We start from the raw sequence: 17894 nt of genomic DNA on the forward strand, positions 1-17894 counted from the left end.
TGGAGAACCTGTAGATGTTGTACATTTTTGTTTTAAGTTTTATTTTCATGGTTGTTAGTGAGTTTTAGCACAAGTTTGTATGTTTATTTGTTATTTATATAGTTTTGGTAAACGCCTGTTTGAAAACTTGGTCTATTTTCCAATTAAGTGGCCATGTGTCTCTTTTATTATATGTAGATCTTATTAATAGATTCTAGATATGATGCCTTCATTGGATATAATAGTCACAAATATCTTCTTCACTGGAGTTTGTATCATTGGACTTTTGTAGATACCCATTTGAGATCAGAAATTTACTTTTCCCCAATTTTCTGGGATTTGCATGATAAATATCTTATCAGGGAAGTTGGATTTTATCTAAAGCTTCATTTTGTGTAAATTGATCATAAATTGTTTTCCATTTTCTATTGATGTTGTGAATTAAACTTACTAATTTTCCAGTGTTGAACAGACTTGTATTCCTAGAATACATCCTATTTTGTCATGATACATTATCCTTTTTATATTTTTCTGGATTGATTTGCCATCATATTGTTTAGAATTTTTGCATTCAAATTCATAAATATTTGCCTGTCATTTTCACTTTAATGAAGCTATTGTCTTTGGTATCAGAGATGTGCTGGAGTTATAAAATAAATTGGGCTATATTATCCCTTTAGTCTTTGAGTTAGTGTAATGTTGTGATTTTTTTCTTTTAATATTTCTTGAAACTTAGGAATGGAGTGATTTGGATAATTAGCTCAAAATGGTAGAAAGAAGAATGTGATCTCACCTCTTTCTTAAAAAAACACCCAGATCACAACAAACTATTGAACAATCATTGTCAAAATATTCTGTGTGTGTTCAGTCACTCAGTCATGTCAGACTCTTTGTGGCCTTACAGAATGTAGCCTGGCAGGCTCCTCTATGTATGGGATTTTCCCAGCAAGAATATTGGAGTGGGTTGACATTTCCTCCCCGAGGGGATCTTCCCAACCTAGGGATCAAATCCCCATCTCCTGTAGCTCCTGCAGTGGCAGGCAGATTGAGCCACCTGGAAACTCCTCCCAAAACTCTGGAACCCACCAAAAAAGGGTCCCCTGCATCCAAAGAAAAAAAGAAACCACAGCAAGATGGCAAGAGTGGAGCAATCACAGTGAAATTAAATCCTATATCAGCGAGGTGGGCGCCCCACAAACTGGAAAACAATAGCACCACAGAATATACCACAGCAGTGAAATTCCTGAGTCCCATATCAGGCTTCCCAGCTTGGGGGTTCTGGCAATGGGAGGAAAAATCCCCAGAGAATATGGCTTTGAAGGCCAATGGGGTTTGATCCCAGGACTTCCACAGGACTGAGGGAAACAGAAACTCTGCTATTGGAGGGTGCACACAACTCTCATCTGTACTAGGACCCAGGGGAAAAAGCAGTGACCCCATAAAACACCGAGCCAGACCTAGCTGTTGGTATTGGAGGGTCTCCTGCAGAGGTGGGGGCCGCTGTGGCTCACTGCAGGAAAGACACTGGCAGCAGCAGTTTGGGAAAGAATCTATTGGTGTGAGCCCTCCAAGAGGCTGTCATGAGCCCATCAAGCAGACTGTGGTCTCCAGTGCTGGGTTGCTTTGGGTCAACCAACCAACAGGGTGGGAACACAGTGCCACCTATCAGCAGACAAGTGGCTTAGACTTTCCCTGAGCACAGCCCTACCTACAAGAGGGACAAGATAGAGCTATACCCATCACTGAGCAGGAATCAGTTCCTCTCATCAAGAACCCTGTTCTAACATCTTAGCCTCATCCATGAGAGGGCAGACAGCCAAAGCAACAACTACAACCCTGAGCCAGCAGAATGGAAACTGTGATCAGAGAAAGTTAAGTGAAAATTGGCAGAGGAATGGGTCCTAGATGAAGGAACAAGATGAAACTGCAGAAGAACAGCAAAGTGAAGTGGAGCTAGCCAACTCGCAGGGAAAGAATTCAGAATGATGATAGCAGAGATGATCAAGATCTCAGAAAAAGAGTGAAGGCAAGGATTGAGAAGATGCAAAAATTATTTAACAAAGATGTAGAGGAACTAAAGAGCAAGCAAACAGATATGAACAATACAATAACTGAAATAATTAAAAAATTGAGGAACAAATAGCAGAACAAATGAGGCAGAAGAATGGATAAGTAACCTGGAAGACAGAATGGTGGAAATTACTTCTACAGAACAAAATAAAGCAAAAAGAATGAAAATAAATGAAGACTTTTTAAAGAGATCTCTGGGACAGCATTAAAGGCATCAATATTCATATTACACACATCCCTGATATTTGAAGAGATAACAGCTGAAAACTTTCCTCACATGAGAAAGGAAATAGGCACCGAAGTACAGGATGTGTAGAGTTTCAGGCAGGACAAACCCAAGGAGGAACATGCCAAGATACATTAAAAGCAACAAGGTAAAAAATGATAATATACAAGGGAATTCCCCTAAAGTTGTCAGATGATCTCTGAGCAGAAACTGCAGGCCTGATGGAGTGGCATGATGTATTTAAAGTGAGGAAAGGGGGGGCGGTCCTAAGATGGCAGAGGAATAGGACGTGAAGACCACTTTCTCCCTCACAAATTCCTCAAAAGAACATTTCAACACTGAGCAAACTCCACAAAACAACTTCTGTAGGCTGGCAGAGGACATCAGGCAACCAGAAAAGCAGACCATTGTCTTCAAAAACAGGTAGGAAAAAATATAAAAGACAAAAAAGGAGACAAAGGAGGTGGGGAGGGAGCTCCGTCCAGGGAAGGGAAGCCCGTCCCGGGAAGGGAATTTTAAGAAGAGAGGTTTCCAAACACCAGGAAACACTCTCCCTGCCGAGTCTGTGGCGAGCCTTGGAAACACAGAGGGCAACATAACAGGAAGGGAAAAAAAAATAAATAATTAAAACCAAGAGATTACAAGCCCAACAGTAACTCCCCCAGCGGAAAAGCAGCACAGATGCCTGCATCTGCCACTGGGAAGTGGGGGCAGGGCAGGGAAGCGCGGGAGGCGCGGGCTGCAGTGCTTTGTAAGGATCGGGCAGGAACGCCCCACGCGCAACAAGAATGATCTAACTGGGGCTAGCTAACCAGACTGTGGGATAGCTACCACACGAAAAGCTCGAACATAAGACACCGCCAGGACCGAGCACAGAACAAAGGACGGAGCGGAAAAAGCCGGCTGCAGACCATCCCCCGCCGGGGACAGGCAGCCCGAGCCATAAGGGCTGGAAAGGGGCAATTGCAGACCCGGAGAGACTTCACTTACCAAACTATAAGCAGGTTTCTTTGCTAAGACTTCTGGGGGTGCTGGACAGTCATCATCTGCCTCACAAGGGGCACCAGCGGTCCACCCAGAAAACTGAGCAGCAGAGGCAGAAAAGGTGACAAGTCTCAGCTATCGTGCTCGCCAAACTCCTGAGCTACTCGCACCCGGGAAGGGCACAAAACGCAGTCCCAACCGAATCTGTGCCTCTGAGGGCTACCTGAGCGCCGAAACTGAGCAGCTTAGACCAGGGAAGTGCACGCAGCCTAGGGCTGACGTCAGATGGTTCCCAGCTGAGCATCGTAGAGCCGGAGCAGTTTGTACGCCGCGAGAAGGGACAGGTCCAGCAGGGCTGAGACACTGTGTGCACACGACAGAGCTATTTATTTGCAGCATCCCCCCTCCCCACAGCGCAACTAAACTAGTGAGCCTAAAAAACCAGCATAAAGAAGAAGTTAAACAGAGGGAACCGCCTTGGAAGTGACCCCACAATGCCCACAACATCAGAGAAGGGCTAGAAATATTTTTACTATATTTATTTATTTTTAATTTTTTTAGTATTTTATTTTTTAAATTTTAAAATCTTTAATTCTTACATGTGTTCCCAAACATGAATCATTCCTTTTTTTTTCTTTTTTCTGACTTTTTTTTTAATAGTTAAGTCTTCTATTTCTCCTCTAATTTTTATTTCTATAACCTATTATTAATATTCAAAAAAAGACTTTTTTTTTTAAGGCAAACACCATATATAGTCTTTGGGTGGTTATTGGTGTTTGTTTGTTTGTTTTTAATAATTCTTGTGGCTTTTTTTTTCTTTTTTCCTTTTTACTTCTGCTTCTTTTCTTTAATATTGTATTTTTGAAAATCCAACCTCTTCTCTAGATTTTTAATCTTTGCTCTTAGGTTTTTGTTGTCAATTTTGTACATTTAAAAACCCAAACTTCACTACCCAATTTTACCTGAGAGCGAGATTACTGGCTTGACCACTCTCTCCTCCTTTGGACTCTCCTTTTTCTCCACCAGGTGGCCTCTGTCTCTTTTCTCCCCCATCTCTTCTCTATCCAACTCTGTGAATCTCTGTGTGTTCCAGACGGTGGAGATCACCTAAGGAACTGGTTACTGGCAGGATTTGTCTCTCTCCTTCTCATTCTTCTCTCTTATCCTCCTGGCCACCTCTGTCTACTTCCTCCCTCTCCTCTTCCCTGTATAACTCTGTAAATACCTCTGAGCGGTCCAGACTATGGAGCACACCTAAGGAAGTACTACTGGCTAGCTTGCTCTCTCCTCTTTTGATCTCACCACATCTCATTCCAGTCACCTCTAACTACCCCCTCCCTCTTCTCTTCTCCTTGTAACTCAGTGAACCTCTCTGGGTGTCCCTCAATGTGGAGAAACTTTTCACCTTTAACCTAGATGTTTTATCATTGGTGCTGTATAGATGGAGAAGTCTAGAGGCTACTGTAAAAATAAAACTGAAAACCAGAAGCAGGAGGCTTAAGTCCAAAGCCTGAAAACATCAGAGAACTCCTGAATTCAGGGAACATTAAGCAACAGGAGCTCATCAAATGCCTCCATACCTACACTGAAACCAAGCTCCACCCAAGGACCAACAAGTTCCAGAACAAGACATATCACACAAATTCTCCAGCAACACAGGAACACTCCCCTGAGCTTCAATATACAGGCAGCTCAAAGTTACTCCAAAACCTTTGACGTCTCATAACCCATTACTGGTCACTCCACTGCACTCCAGAGAGAAGAAACCCAGCTCCACCCACCAGAACTCCAACACAAGCCTCCCTAACCAGGAAACCTAGACAAGCCACTGATACAACCCCAGCCACAGTGAGGAAGCTCCATAATAAAGAGAACTCCACAAATTACCAGAATATAAAAAGGCCACCCTAAACGCAGCAATACAATCAAGATGAAGAGACAGAGGAATACTCAGCAGGTAAAGGAACAGGAGGGTTGCCCACCAAACCAAACAAAAGAGGAAGAGGTAGGGAATCTACCTGAGAAAGAATTCTGAATATTGATAGTGAAAATGATCCAAAATCTTGAAATCAAAATGGAATCACAGATTAATAGCCTAGAGACAAGGATTGAGAAGATGCAAGAAGGTTTAACAAGGACCTAGAAGAAATAAAAAAGAGTCAATATATAATGAACAACGCAATAAATGAGATCAGAAACACCCTGGAAGCAACAAATAGCAGAATAACAGAGGCAAAATATAGGATTAGTGAAATAGAAGATAGAATGGTAGAAATAAATGAATCAGAGAGGAAACAAGAAAAACGAATTAAAAGAAATGAGGACAATCTCAGAAACCTCCAGGATGATATGAAACGCTCCAACATTCGAATTATAGGAGTCCCAGAAGAAGAAGACAAAAAGAAAGACCATGAGAAAATCCTTGAGGAGATAATAGTTGAAAACTTCCCTAAAATGGGGAAGGAAATAACCACCCAAGTCCAAGAAACACAGAGTTTTCCAAATAGGATAAACCCAAGGCAAAACACCCCAAGACACATATTAATCAAATTAACAAAGATCAAACACAAAGAACAAATATTAAAAGCAGCAAGGGAAAAACAGCAAATAACACACAAGGGGATTCCCATAAGGATAACAGCTGATCTTTCAATAGAAACTCTTCAGGCCAGGAGGGAATGGCAAGACATACTTAAAGTGATGAAAGACAATAACCTACAGCCCAGATTACTGTACCCAGCAAGGATCTCATTCAAATACGAAGGAGAAATCAAAAGCTTTACAGACAAGCAAAAGCTGAGAGAATTCAGCACCACCAAACCAGCTCTCCAACAAATTCTAAAGGATATTCTCTAGACAGGAAACACAAAAGGGTGTATAAACCCGAACCCAAAACAATAAAGTAAATGGTAATGGGATCATACTTATCAATAATTACCTTAAACGTAAATGGGTTGAATGCCCCAAGCAAAAGACAAAGACTGGCTGAATGGATACAAAAACAAGACCCCTCTATATGCTGCTTACAAGAGACCCACCTCAAAACAAGGGACACATACAGACTGAAAGTGAAGGGCTGGATAAAGATATACCACACAAATAGAGACCGAAAGAAAGCAGGAGTGGCAATACTCATTTCCGATAAAATAGACTTTAAAACAAAGGCTGTGAAAAGAGACAAAGAAGGCCACTACATAATGATCAAAGGATCAATCCAAGAAGAAGCTATAACAATTATAAATATATATGCACCCAACATAGGAGCACCACAATATGTAAGACAAATGCTAACAAGCATGAAAGGGGAAATCAACAATAACACAATAATAGTGGGAGACTTTAATACCCCACTCACACCTATGGACGGATCAACTAAACAGAAAATTAACAAAGAAACGCAAACTTTAAATGATACATTAGACCAGTTAGACCTAATTGATATCTACAGGACATTTCACCCCAAAACAATGAATTTCTCCTTTTTCTCAAGTGCTCATGGAACATTCTCCAGGATAGAACACATCCTGGGCCATAAATATAAACTTGATAAATTCAAAAAATCGAAATCATTCCAAGCATCTTTTCTGACCATAATGCATTAAGATTAGATCTCAATTACAGGAGAAAAACTATTAAAAATTCCAACATATGGAGGTTGAACAACTCACTTCTGAATAACCAACAAATCACAGAAGAAATCAAAAAGAAATTAAAATATGCATAGAAACTAATGAAAATGAAAACACAACAGCCTAAAACCTGTGTGACACTACAAAAGCAGTGCTAAGAGGAAAGTGCATAGCAATACAGGCATACCTCAAGAAACAAGAAAAAAGTCAAATAAATAACCTAACTCTACAACTAAAGCAACTAGAAAAGGAAGAGCTGGAGAACCCCAGAGTTAGTAGAAGGAAAGAAATCTTAAAAATTAGGGCAGAAATAAATGCAAAAGAAACAAAAGAGACCATAGCAAAAATCAACAAAGCCAAAAGCTGGTTCTTTGAAAGGATAAATAAAATTGACAAACCATTAGCCAGACTCATCAAGAAGGAAAGAGAGAAAAATCAAATCAATAAAATTAGAAATGAAAATGGAGAGATCACAACAGACAACACAGAAATACAAAGGATCATAAGAGACTACTATCAGCAATTATATGCCAAGAAAATAGACAATGTGGAAGAAATGGACAAATTCTCAGAAAAGTACAATATTCCAAAACTGAACCAGGAAGAAATAGAAAATCTTAACAGACCTATCACAAGCACGGAAACTGAAACTGTAATCAGAAATCTTCCAGCAAACAAAAGCCCAGGTCCAGACGGCTTCACAGCTGAATTCTACCAAAAATTTCCAGAAGAGCTAACACCTATCCTCCTCTAACTCTTCCAGAAAATTGCGGAGGAAGGTAAACTTCCAAACTCATTCTATGAGGCCACCATCACCCTAATACCAAAACCTGACAAAGATGTCACAAAAAAAGAAAACTACAGGCCAATATCACTGATGAACATAGATGCAAAAATCCTCAACAAAATTCTAGCAATCAGAATCCAACAACACATTAAAAAGATCATACACCATGACCAAGTGAGCTTTATCCCAGGGATGCAAGGATGCTTCAATATCCGCAAATCAATCAATGTAATTCACCACATTAACAAACTGAAAAATAAAAGCCATATGATTATATGAATAGATGCAGAGAAGGCCTTTGACAAAATTCAACATCCATTTATGATAAAAACTCTCCAAAAAGCAGGAATAGAAGGAACATACCTCAACATAATAAAAGCTATATAGGACAAACCCACAGCAAACATTATCCTCAATGGTGAAAAATTGAAAGCATTTCCCCTAAAGTCAGGAACAAGACAAGGGTGCCCACTTTCACTGCTACTATTCAATATAGTTTTGGAAGTTTTGGCCACAGCAATCAGAGCAGAAAAAGAAATAAAAGGAATCCAAATTGGAAAAGAAGAAGTAAAACTTTCACTGTTTGCAGATGACATGATCCTCTACATAGAAAACCCTAAAGACTCCACCAGAAAATTACTAGAGCTCATCAATGAATATAGTAAAGTTGCAGGATATAAAATCAACACATAGAAATCCCTTGCATTCCTATACACTAATAATGAGAAAGTAGAAAAAGATATTAAGGAAACAATTCCATTCACCATTGCAACGAAAAGAATAAAATACTTAGGAATATATCTACCTAAAGAAACTAAAGACCTATACATAGAAAACTATAAAACACTGATGAAAGAAATCAAAGAGGACACTAATAGATGGAGAAATATACCATGTTCATGGATCGGAAGAATCAATATAGTGAAAATGAGTATACTACCCAAAGCAATTTACAAATTCAATGCACTCCCTATTAAGCTACCAGCCATATTTTTCACAGAACTAGAACAAATAATTTCAAGATTTGTATGGAAATACAAAAAACCTCGAATAGCCAAAGCAATCTTGAGAAAGAAGAATGGAACTGGAGGAATCAACTTGCCGGACTTCAGGCTCTACTACAAAGCCACAGTTATCAAGACAGTATGGTCCTGGCACAAAGACAGAAATATAGACCAATGGAACAAAATAGAAAGCCCAGAGATAAATCCACACACATATGGACACCTTATCTTTGACAAAGGAGGCAAGAATATACAATGGAGTAAAGACAATCTCTTTAACAAGTGGTGCTGGGAAAACTGGTCAACCACTTGTAAAAGAATGAAACTAGATCACTTTCTAACACCGCACACAAAAATAAACTCAAAATGGATTAAAGATCTAAATGTAAGACCAGAAACTATAAAACTCCTAGAGGAGAACATAGGCAAAACACTCTCCGACATAAAATCACAGCAGGATCCTCTATGATCCACCTCCCAGAATTCTGGAAATAAAAGCAAAAACTCCCAGAATTCTGGAAATAAAAGCAAAAATAAACAAATGGGATCTAATTAAAATTAAAAGCTTCTATACACATCTGTGTCTCTTTCCTGTCTTGCATACAGGGTCGTCATTGCCATCTTCCTAAATTCCATATATATGTGTTAGTATACTGTATTGGTGTTTTTCTTTCTGGCTTACTTCACTCTGTATAATCGGCTCCAGTTTCATCCATCTCATCAGAACTGATTCAAATGAATTCTTTTTAACGGCTGAGTAATACTCCATTGTGTATATGTACCACAGCTTTCTTATCCATTCATCTGCTGATGGACATCTAGGTTGTTTCCATGTCCTGGCTATTATAAACAGTGCTGCGATGAACATTGGGGTACATGTGTCTCTTTCAATTCTGGTTTCCTCGGTGTGTATGCCCAGAAGTGGGATTGCTGGGTCATAAGGTAGTTCTATTTGCAATTTTTTAAGGAATCTCCACACTGTTCTCCATAGTGGCTGTACTAGTTTGCATTCCCACCAACAGTGTAGGAGGGTTCCCTTTTCTCCACACCCTCTCCAGCATTTATTGCTTGCAGATTTTTGGATCGCAGCCATTCTGACTGGTGTGAAGTGGTACCTCATTGTGGTTTTGATTTGCATTTCTCTAATAATGAGTGATGTTGAGCATCTTTTCATGTGTTTGTTAGCCATCCGTATGTCTTCTTTGGAGAAATGTCTATTTAGTTCTTTGGCCCATTTTTTGATAGGGTTGTTTATTTTTCTGGAGTTGAGCTGCAGAAGTTGCTTGTATATTTTAGAATGACATTCTAACATGTATAATATCATGTGAATTGAATCGCCAGTCTATGTCTGACGCAGGATGCAGCATGCTTGGGGCTGGTGCATGGGGATGACCCAGAACGATGTTATGGGGAGGGAGGTGGGAGGGGGGTTCATGTTTGGGAATGCATGTAAGAATTAAAGATTTTAAAATTTAAAAAATAAAAAACTAAAAAAAATGTGAATAAAAAATAATAAATAGTTCTACATTTAAAAAAAAATTAAAAGCTTCTGCACAACAAAGGACAATATAAGCAAGGTGAAAAGACAGCCTTCTGAATGGGAGAAAATAATAGCAAATGAAGCAACTGACAAACAACTAATCTCAAAAATATACAAGCAACTCCTGCAGCTCAATTCCAGAAAAATAAACGACCCAATCAAAAAATGGGCCAAAGAACTAAATAGACATTTCTCCAAAGAAGACATACGGATGGCTAACAAACAGATGAAAAGATGCTCAACATCACTCATTATTAGAGAAATGCAAATCAAAACCACAATGAGGTACCACTTCACACCAGCCAGAATGGCTGCGATCCAAAAACCTACAAGCAATAAATGCTGGAGAGGGTGTGGAGAAAAGGGAACCCTCCTACACTGTTGGTGGGAATGCAAACTAGTACAGCCACTATGGAGAACAGTGTGGAGATTCCTTAAAAAATTGCAAATAGAACTACCTTATGACCCAGCAATCCCACTTCTGGGCATACACACCGAGGAAACCAGAATTGAAAGAGACACATGTACCCCAATGTTCATCACAGCACTGTTTACAATAGCCAGGACATGGAAACAACCTAGATGTCCATCAGCAGATGAATGGATAAGAAAGCTGTGGTACATATACACAATGGAGTATTACTCAGCTGTTAAAAAGAATGCATTTGAATCAGTTCTGATGAGATGGATGAAACTGGAGCCGATTATACAGAGTGAAGTAAGCCAGAAAGAAAAACACCAATACAATATACTAACACATATATATGGAATTTAGAATAATGGCAATGACGACCCTGTATGCAAGACAGGAAAAAAGACACAGATGTGTATAACGGACTTTTGGACTCAGAGGGAGAGGGAGAGGGTGGGATGATGTGGGAGAATTGCATTGTAACATGTATACTATCATGTAAGAATCGAATCGCCAGTCTATGTCCAACACAGGATACAGCATGCTTGGGGCTGGTGCACGGTGATGACTCAGAGAGATGTTATGGGGAGGGAGGTGGGAGGGGGGTTCATGTTTGGGAATGCATGTACACCCACGGTGGATTCATGTCAATGTATGGCAAAACCAATACAGTATTGTCAATTAAAATAAAGTAAAAAAAAAAAAAAAAGGGAGGAAAGGGAAGAACCTGTGCTGTGCCATGCCAAGTGGCTTCCATCATGTCCAGTTCTTTATGACCCCATGGACTGTAGCCCACCAGGCTCCTCTGTCTGAGGGATTCTCTAGGCAAGAATATTGGAGTTATTGGAGGATTATTGGAGAACATATGACCAAGAATATTCTTCCCAGCAAAGCTCTCATTCAGATTTGATGGAGGAATCAAAGGCTGTACAGATGAGCAAAACATAAATAAGAGAATTCAGCACCACCAGATTAGCTTTAGGAGAAGGCAATGACACCCCACTCCAGTACTCTTGCCTGGAAAATCCCATGGATGGAGGAGCCTGGTAGGCTGCAGTCTGTGGGATCTCAAAGAGTCGGACACGACTGAACGACTTCACTTTCACTTTTCACTTTCATGCATTGGAGAAGGAAATGGCAACCCACTCCAGTGTTCTTGCCTGGAGAATCCCAAGGACAGGGGAGCCTGGTGGGCTGCCGTCTCTGGGGTCGCACTGAGTCGGACCCGACTGAAGCAATGTAGCAGCAGCAGCAGCAGCAGCAGATTAGGTTTGCAACAAACACTGAAGAAACTTCTCTAGGCAGGAAAGAGACGAGCAACTTAAAACAACCTTATTATCCATATAAGCTGCTTTCTAGAAGTACAGTGATTTGGATTTAGGATTTTCTTTATGAGACAGATTGTTATTGTTGCATTCTTGCTATGTTTTGATTTTTACTTATACATCTCCTTCCTTTACCAATATTTGGATATTCTCTTTATATTTATTAGGAAAAATTAAGTTTCTAATGGCAATGGTCCACTTCTTCTAAGATGTTGGTTTTATTGGCCAGAGTTGTGCAAAGACCCTTCTCCCATATCATCCTTTTAAGTTGTGTAGAAGTTGTACAGCCTTCCCTGGAATATCCCAGAACTTGGAAGGGGAGCGTGTGAGAATCATGAGTTATTGCAGAGAGTGGACGCAGGGGTCCCCTCTTGAGATGGGAGTGAGTCCCAGAGCTTGGGGAATCTGAAGGCAGTCAGTGGCAGGAGTGCATGATGGAAGGTTTGTTTGGGATGGAACAACCTTCCAGGTTCGAAAGAGACCAACTTTCTTGTCTCCTACTAGAGGATTATGGAGGTAGAAGGACTGAAGCTGAGCTGGACCCTGTGGGGCCCTCCTGGACACAAAAGTGTTTCCGTGTGTCCCATTTCTTATTTGAAGGAAAAAGGCTTTCAGCTTCCTCGACCTTCCACGAGTTCCAAAGGGCATATTCAAACAGTTGCTAACCGGGCAAGGGAGGGGAGGCAGGAGGAGACACTGCTGCAGCAAGGGGCCTGGTGCTGGTTCCTCCTCTGGTGATGGGCTAGCAGTCTGTGCATGCCTTGGAGTTCTTCAGCAGGAACTAGGGCCTCCTCAACCCAGACGGAGGAGGTCACTGCAGTCTGAGCACAAGCAAGTGGACCCACACTGATTGGAAAGGCTGATGACTGAGATGGCTGGAACACGGCCCTGTTATCTCACCACCAGCCAGTCAGAGGGAAGTTCCACACGCTGCAGCCCTTGCCCCAGATTTTACCTATTAAAACTCGTATACTATCATGTAAGAAACGAATCGCCAGCCTATGTTTGATGCAGGATACAGGATGCTTGGGGCTGGTGTACGGGGATGATCCAGAGAGATGATATGGGGTGGGAGGTGGGAAGGGGGTTCAGGATTGGGAACTCATGTACACCCGTGGCGGATTCATGTCAGTGTATGGCAAAACCAATACAGTATTGTAAAGTAAAATAAAGTAAAAATAAAAGTTAAAAATAAATAAATAAAAAAGACAAGAAAAAAAAAAAAAGAAAAACCTCTTCCCCTAAAAATATCAGTGAGCTTGGGGTTTTGAACATCAGCTGAAGGTTCCCCTTGCCCCTTACAATAAACCTTTCTCTGCTCCAAGCTCTTAAGTTTCTACTCTGAGTCGGATACATGAAGTTGAGTTCAAGAACAGAATCAATAGACACAAGCCTGCATACTTTCACTCACAGGATTTACTTTGTTTTGTGAAACTGAAAGCTTTGGGGTCATCACAAAAGGGAGAAGAGAAGATTATTTTTTTTTCGTTCTTGAATCATACCAGTTTCTTGCTAATATCTTTTCTCCAAGCTGTGTTTCATTTTTTTTGTTTGTTTAGTCATTGCTGTAAAAGAAATATGGAAAAATAGAAATGCTACATTTTATAAGTTGTTAATAAAAGCTTTCTCATTTCACTTCACAGCTACATGCATATCCATTAAATAGTATACAAAGACAATTTATACTGTCACAATTTATGTCTGTGCTCCATACAGTTTGCAAACCCAAAGTTCTTTTAACTTTTTCCCCTAAGTCATCTGTAATAGCCACATTAAAAGGCAATGGTTAAACTAGTGTTAATATATGTCTCATTTACACAAGTTTTATATGGGTTGAAGAAAATCATGAGGAATACATCATGGGAAGAGGGAATAATAATCATTATTATTAATAATGATTATTTTCTCAATTTTTATATACAGAGGAAGAGAACTTCCAATAGTCCTCTGTGCCTCTCCGACAGGTGTCCCACGTACATATCTTCAAAACAAACTCCTTTTTTACTCCCTTCTACTTCATCACTCCAACACCAAACTGGTTCTCACCAGCTATACAGTATGTCAACAGTAAAAGGTATCACTATCCATTGTGTCGGACTGTTTAAGTCTTTGCCGATCTCTCTTATTCTAAACCAAATACATCGAGCCAGTCAGCGCTTCAGCCAAGTCTACTCCTGTTAGGTCTCTCTTTGTTATTCTTTCCGTCTTATCCAGTCCTGCCCTCTTCACAATTTTACTGTTCATTTTGTTTCACTAGTCTCCATTCTGACTAAATCTGACTGCATTTTCTAATTTATCCCAGTGAAACTTGTAAAAAGCAGACCATGTCCTGCTAAATCCTCCTTCACCACTTCAAAAATACTTCAACTACATTCCTATTCAGATAAATGAGAAAATGTAACCTCTGTATCATGGCATATCAGACTTAGCTCATGATTACCTATGCAGACCTTCTCTTTCATCATCCATAAGCTGTAGAGTAAATTTTTTTTAATATTTTAAGAGCACATATTTAGGAACAGAGAGCTCTGGGTTAACTATGTAGCCTTGCGGTCTTCCAGCAAGGAACATCACGGAAGTACTGTTTATTACACTCTATATCCAAACTGTCAACTCACTCTATTGGTTCACATTCAAAATATATTCCTACGTCCATCTTTACTATCCCTGGTATGAGGTAACATACTTTCTCTCCTGGATCAGTCCTGAGGGTTTTTTTTTTTTTTTTGTTTTTGTTGTTGTTGTTAGATCATTCATGTGCTTGAAAAGCTCCTACCTGGGTTCATGCATTGATAGCCCTGCCAGCTCGATGCCTGGGTGAGAGAGAGGTGGTTTACGGCTGCAGTGGAGCTGTGAATCTACCTGTGGGAAGCTCTCTCTTTACCTTTGGGAAAGTGTGAATACCTGGCTTCTCTTTTTGCTGAGATAAGGGCAGTTGGATTTATGCTGGACTGTTTTGTTAAAATAAGGAACTTTGTGTTGGAGGTGTCTCTCTGGCCCCAAGTGTATGCCTGTATTCCTCTCTTGTTGCCCTGCATCCAAATAAAAGCCTTCTGTGAGTTGACTCAGGTGACTCCTTTCAAACATCTAAACTGCATAATTATTTGTACCTCCCTTCAGTTCATAGCTGACCCATCACTTGCTCAACAGGGCCTACTCAGTTGGACATATCTAAAATTGCTCCCCAGTTCCTCCTTCTCTCATCTTTTCCATATAATGAATTACCTTTCAGCACACTTTACAATCAACTTATAAAATATGTTTATGGAATGAATGTGTCACATTCTGGAGGCAAGTCCTTAATATGACCATAAAGTACTGCTGGCAGGAGAAGGCTATGAAAAACAGGAAAAAAAAATGCAAAAGAAAGCCTGAGATTGAAGCTATGACTTAAGAGTTGGAAAAAAAATATCCAAGAGATGGAGAGCTCAGTGTATTGCTCTAGGAGAAAATGAGCAAAGTTGTGTGGAGGTGAGGAGTGTGGGTGAAGGCACTCAGCATGATGACAAAACTATGATTGTAGGAGATGAGAAGGACAGCCACGGGCCAGAGTCTTCACCTAAGATGTGGGCTTTTAATATAACTTGCTGAGAGAAGAGGTAGAGGCTACTCTAGGCAGAAATAAGACTACTTTACTTTGAGGCTACGAGTTATGAATATTTTCTTTGGTGGCAGAAAAGGAAATAAGATCCAATGACTTTACTCTCCATCATGGTCACATATGGCAGCTAAGTAAAGAGATGAACTTGTGATCCCATTCTTAGATGAGTTTTTGATTCTTTTCCTTTACTCTCAGTGATGTCTAATATGTGAAATATCATATATCATGATTTCTATATGCATTTGGTTTAGGAATATGAACAGTATATACAGAAGCCTTCTTTATCTCATCTTATTGTAAAGAATTATTCTTCTGCCTTGGAGGGTGAGTGCCTTTTAGCATTTGCCTGGCATCTACTAGGTCCTCAATAAATGTACATATCATTCCCATCCCCAGTCTTATATCAGAAAATATGTGGCAAAACTGTGGAGTTCTTAAGAGATTCAGGACTTTTCTGGTGGCTTAAATGGTAAATAGTCCACCTGTAATGCAGGAGACCTGGGCTTGATCCCTGGGTAGGGAACACCCTGGAGAGGGGAATGGCTAGCCCTCCAGTATTCTTGCCTGGAGATTTCCAAGGACAGAAGAGCCTGGCAGGCTACAGTCCATGGGGTCGCAAAGAGTCGGAGACAACTGAGTGACTAACACTTTCACTTTTAAGAGTTTCAGCCCTGGAATATGATTATCTTAGTCTCAAACTCAAAAACTTCCTACCATTCCATACACATGGGGAATTACTTACATGCTTTATATCTGTTTTCTTATTTCTAAAACAAGGAGACCAATAACCAGGGAATCAATGAGGAAGAAATACAAGTGTTGGGAGGCAATGTGTATAAAACTCTCATTTAGACAATCTGTTAATGAAGATGAGTGTTTTAAATACACCAAACAAATACATGATTGCTCATAAATATTTTAAGAATGCATTTAAAATCCCTTTAAAGTAATTTCTTTTTACAAAAATTGTCGCCAATGAATCTGGATAATGTCTCCGGCCCCATATTCCGTGCTGCCCCATCTCTATTAATTGTTCAATTCAGTTCAGTTCAGTCACTCAGTCATGTCCGACTCTTTGCGACCCCATGAACTGCAGCACACCAGGCCTCCCTGTCCATCACGAACTCCTGGGGTTTACCTAAACTCATGTCCATTGAGTTGGTGATGCCATCCAACCATCTCATCCTCTGTCATCCCCTTTTTCTCCCTCCCCTAATCTTTCCCAGCATTAGAGTCTTTTCAAATGAGTCAGCTCTTTGCATTAGGTGGCCAAAGTATTGGAGTTTCAGCTTCAACATCAGTCCTTCCATTGAACACCCAGGACTGATCTCCTTTAGGATGCACAGGTTGGGTCTCCTTGAGTCCTAGGGTCTCTCAAGAGTCTTCTCCAACACCACAGTTCAAAAGCATCAATTCTATTGTGCTCAGTCCAATAGAGAAGAGGTACTTTCTTCAGAGTCCAACTCTCACATCCATACATGACTACTGAAAAAATCACAGCCTTAACTAGATGGACCTTTGTTGACAAGTAATGTCTCTGCTTTTTAATATGCTCTCTAAGTTGGTCATAACGTTCTTTCCAAGAAGTAAGCGTCTTTTAATTTCATGGCTGCAATCACCATCTGCAGCGATTTTGGAGTGCCCCCCTCCTCCCAAAATAATGTCAGCCACTGTTTCCCCATCTACTTGCCATGAAGTGATGGAACCCGATCCCATGATCTAAGTTTTCTGAATGTTGAGCTTTAAGCCAACTTTTTCATTCTCCTGTTTCACTCTCATCAAGAGGCTCATTAGTTCTTCACTCTCTGCCATAAGGGTGGTGAAATCTGCATATCAGAGATTATTGATATTTCCCCCAGCAATCTTGATTCCAGCTTGTGCTTCCTCTAGCCCAGCGTTTCTCATGATGTACTCTGCATATAAGTTAAATAAGGAGGTTGGCAATATACAGCCTTGACGTACTCCTTTTCCTATTAGGAACCAGTCTGCTGTTCCATGTCCAGTTCTAACTGTTGCTTCCTGACCTGCATACAGGTTTCTCAAGAGGCAGGTCAAGTGGTCTGGTATTCCCATCTCTTTCAGAATTTTCCACAGTTTATTGTGCTGCATACAGTCAAAGGTTTGGCATAGTCAATAAAGTAGAAATAGATATTTTTCTGGAACTCTTTTACCTTCCAGCATATTCTAGCTTCTTCGCACCACCAAATATCATGACAAGGCAAATGGGGTTGCTTAGGAAGTAGACAGTGCTGTCTAAAGCAACTATAGCCAATATGATGTTCTACTAGAAAGATAGTGAGGGTTTACTGAGTAAATTCAGTTGTTCCTGGGCGTATA

At 40.3% G+C, this 17894-nt stretch overlaps 1 protein-coding gene across 1 annotated transcript in view; it reads right to left on the bottom strand.

The window, feature by feature from the left end:
- Nucleotides 1–15218: 15218 nt before the first annotated feature.
- The window catches only part of LOC105605237 (A disintegrin and metallopeptidase domain 3-like), a 121320-nt gene continuing 118644 nt past the window's right edge, over nucleotides 15219–17894 (bottom strand). The window contains exon 21 of the mRNA XM_042241354.2: nucleotides 15219–15291. Coding sequence (XP_042097288.2) covers nucleotides 15219–15291 — 73 coding nt within the window. The remainder of the gene's footprint in view (nucleotides 15292–17894) is intronic.

The sequence above is a fragment of the Ovis aries genome, chromosome 26 (genome assembly GCF_016772045.2).
Source record: "Ovis aries strain OAR_USU_Benz2616 breed Rambouillet chromosome 26, ARS-UI_Ramb_v3.0, whole genome shotgun sequence".
In the NCBI taxonomy this organism is placed as follows: Eukaryota; Metazoa; Chordata; class Mammalia; order Artiodactyla; family Bovidae; genus Ovis; species Ovis aries.